The 3881-nt window shown below is 38.3% G+C and overlaps 1 protein-coding gene across 1 annotated transcript in view; it reads left to right on the top strand.

Annotated features, from left to right (window-relative positions):
• The window catches only part of LRRTK (leucine-rich repeat receptor tyrosine kinase), a gene marked incomplete at its 3' end in the record, with an annotated part of 149291 nt that overhangs the window by 58602 nt on the left and 86808 nt on the right, over window positions 1-3881 (top strand). The window contains 1 exon segment of the mRNA NM_001245993.1: window positions 303-381. Coding sequence (NP_001232922.1) covers window positions 303-381 — 79 coding nt within the window.

Below are 3881 nucleotides of genomic sequence, written 5' to 3'. Positions count from 1 at the left end.
CTCTCTCTCTCTCTCTTGGTTTATTTCTTTTTTCCATCTTACGATCTTTTTTATCGCCCTCTCAATATCCTGCTGTTTTTGTCACAGTATGTCTTCATTTGCAATCCTTATTATATGTGTGTCTGTGTTCTGTTTGTTTGTTTGGTTGTGTACATATCTTTATCGCGAGCGATTATAACTGACCGTATTTCGAAATGGTATTGCCACGACAGAAAAAGCCTGTAATATTCGAAAATCAATTCCTTTGTTGTCTTGAAAGCCAATATTTCCTATGTAAATTCGACTGCACTATTCTTTTCCAGAGACCTCTCTGACAATTCCATAGCAACGGTTGGGGACAAGGCTTTCCAAGCTTCTCTGGCCTTGAAATACTTGTAAGTACGAGTTTGTAACGTTTTTGCTCTTTCTTGTATTTTCAGCACGGCTTCAGTATTTTACACATTTTATAAAACAGAAATGTTTTATACGTTTACTTTGTTCATAGATCTATGGAGTCATTTGCTTTGGATTCAGGATATATTATTTATATTACATAGAAGTATCAATGACAATGGTCTTTATTTTCAGAAATTCCTACTCTTCTTAGTTTTGAATAACTCTAATATCTAGCAGACCTTTGTCTGCTTGTCACGTTGCACTTCTCTTTATATGAAAATAAATTTTGTCATTGATATACGATTCTTTTCAATTCAACAAACAAGCATTTGATGCTGCAGCTTTGTGGTGAGCCCAGATATTTTCTCAATTTGATAACAATGCCAATTTTAGAAGAGATTAAAAATGTCTTTCTGAATAGATCTCCGAGATAGATTTGTTGCCATGCAACAGGAAAATATCTTCATCTAAAATTTATCGTATTCTATACAGAGAAAGAAAGCGGCTCTTACTCTAAAGACAGAATGTCGTCTGCTATCTTGAAGCGTTTCCTTTGACGGCCATTGTTCTATTTTATTGGCACGTATAGTCTATGTGGGACATATTATTACAGAGTGACCCACATTTTTGGGTTTCTATATTTGAACAGATTACTACGCCGCATAATACTATGCCGTTTCAAGCTCTATGTACTACTAAGTTCTTTTTGGGTTTTGTTTGTTTTTGTCTTTTTGTTGTTTTTTAAAATTTGTTTGCTAGGTTGGGGCTTTTTTTATTTTTTGACTTTTGGAAAAAAAGTTAGATCTACCTGTCTTTCCCACTGAAATTGAGTTGCCTTGAACGTTGCTGAGATACCACTCTCTTCAATTGTGTCCTTCAGAACCAACGCGCAGTAATAGGATGTCGCTTGCGGCGGTGGGGAAAATATTTCGTTTCGTTTTCACAAAGGGGGGTTCTTTAGAAGAATGTTCTTTTTATAATGTTTGCTACTTCACTTTGCATACAAGAAATATCCCTCTATAGAAAAAGTATCCCTAACGGAATGGTGCAGATCATTATATATCGCCGTCAGCATTAGTGGGTGCGTTTTGAAAAAAAAATCAAAAATAGAGTGAGGTATCGTGTTGTGTATAATCTTTGGTTGCCTTCAAAAGAATTAGAGCATCTGTTTTATTTGATTCCCAATTCAATAGGTCACAAAGAGTTGTTCCTTGGCATTGGATATCACCCCAATAGAGGACACATAATGATAATAATCCTTGTAGCTATAGCAATGATGATGATGATGATGATGATGATGATGATGATGATGATGATGATGATGATGATGATGATGATGATGATGATGTGGTAATAATGAAATGACAATAATGATAGGATTCAATCATAATGTGTGTGAAGACGCGACCGAGCCACATTGGTTGAGAACCATAAATCTCCCCAAAACAATCCTAGCACAGAGCGGCACACTGTGATTTCGAACTAGAGCCATCCGTTGTTAAGTCTATCATGGTACTGACTGAGCTAATACGTCACCCTTGCATAACGTGTAGACGTGTAGTTTCTCATGTTTTCTTTATTCATATCACTTTTGACCCAACACTAAATACAAAATGTACATTGATCTGGAGATCTGCTTTTTTTTTTGTAAGTGTTTTACAGCGCTCGTAACTGCATAAGGTAATGTGAGCGCGCGGGACACAGTACATACTAAAATTTACAGCAGGTAGTAAATTTTGAATTTTTCCCCTGGTGGGAGCCGAAGCCTACTCTTGTCGATTTTGGGCCACCAAGGGATCTTTAACGTACGCAACTTGCACACGGGACCTTCGAGATTTTTCGCCCTTGTCCGAGAAGGCTCGATGTTAGATCTCACCGACCATAAGATCAGGGGTGTGGTTGAAAGACAGCAGTAAGATGAAGCCAAGAAATAGCAACAGAAAGGCTGCAGAAAGAGTGGAGATCTGCTTTTACGTGCGGACCTTTACTTTACTTTTCCGATCTGTGTTACCGTGCAGTGTCGAGAGAAGAAGCAAATTTAATGTATTTTTCTGGTGTGTTATTTGTATCAAATTGAAGGCAAACGAAGCAGAGGTAGGCCCAGAACAACCTACTTAGGGAACCTAAACAAATGGGTAACTAGGAAAGGTTCGGGAAATGTAACTTTTTTGAGAGCATCCGAGCAAAGGAATGGATGGAGAACCATGATCGTCAATGTCTGTAGCAGATCTGGCACTGGATGATGATGATGATGATGATGATGATGATGATGATGATGATGATGATGATGATGTTTGTATCGCCCGTCGCATAGTTATACTGTTCTTAACTAATGTTTCTCTGATCTCCTCCTCTATTCATCTTTTCATGGGCCTCCTCTTTCCTCTGTTTTCATTTAATCTCTAGCTGTAATGCTCTCGCTGCTAAACTGTCTGGTGTTCGTCTGGACAGATGCCCAAACAAACCATTTCATTCGTTGTTTACCTTTGTGTTGCAAGCAGCGAGTTGAGCCAACTTGTTCTCTGACAAACTCGTTTTTCACCCTGTCTCTTCTAGCGATGTTGAAAGTTGTTATTAGGCATCACATTCTCATTTCACATACAAGGTTTACTGGCAGAGGGTAGTGTTGTACAAATGTATAAATAAACAATTGTTAACAATAACATGTTTAAGGTACATGCACAATATACATATTATATTCAGTGTTCGTGTTGGGTTTGTGAAATCAGATATAAATCTACATGTTGTTATTGTTTGTTTGTTTGTTTTTTTGGAGGTGCATTGTGTTCAACATTTTGAAATAAGAGGCATGAAAAAATTCAAGGTAAAAGAAAACGTTTAAGAACACTATGACAAGGGTTTGAAATAGGGGCATCCCCAGGGTTCTCAAGCATAATACCAACTGATAGCCAGAAGCGGGCCCAGTTCTGTGAAAACATTGCACTAAAGAGGTTTCATTTTCCCAAATACCTTTGATCTCAACACATACAAAAACTGTTCTTTTATGAATGGGGAGAAGGTCTCAATATATATGCGAGAGATTCTCTAAGAGAAAGTAGGCCTGAATGAAAATATCGGATTAAAAAGAAGATGAAACCACTTTAAAGAAAATGAGACCGGCCTGTTCAAAACTACAAACAAATAATCAATCAATCCTGGGGGGAATTTACTGTTGCGTCTTGGGTTTCACTTCATATAATGCACCCCAGGGACCCAAAGGTTTCCGGAGCGCTGAGCAGAAAAACATTTTTAAAAATACAGCCAAACAAAACACTCCAGGTTGTGCTGATGCAACGAGGCTTAAGGAGGCTCAGTGTCGTCCGCCTTTTAAGGAGGTCGAGTTCAAGATGTGAGTTGTCTTCTCATGGCTCTCCAGGGGGGAGAAGGTGGGAGGAGAAAAGAGAGGAAAAAAAATAACGTGACTGTATCTCTCTTTCTCTTTCTCTTTGTCTCTGTCTGTCTGTCTGTCTGTCTGTCTGTCTGTCTGTCTGTCTGTCTGTCTGTCT

Source organism: Aplysia californica, unplaced genomic scaffold (genome assembly GCF_000002075.1).
Source record: "Aplysia californica isolate F4 #8 unplaced genomic scaffold, AplCal3.0 scaffold00067, whole genome shotgun sequence".
Taxonomy (NCBI): domain Eukaryota; kingdom Metazoa; phylum Mollusca; class Gastropoda; order Aplysiida; family Aplysiidae; genus Aplysia; species Aplysia californica.
The sequence above is the reverse complement of the archived record's forward strand: the minus strand, read 5'-3'. Positions and strand labels throughout refer to the sequence as shown.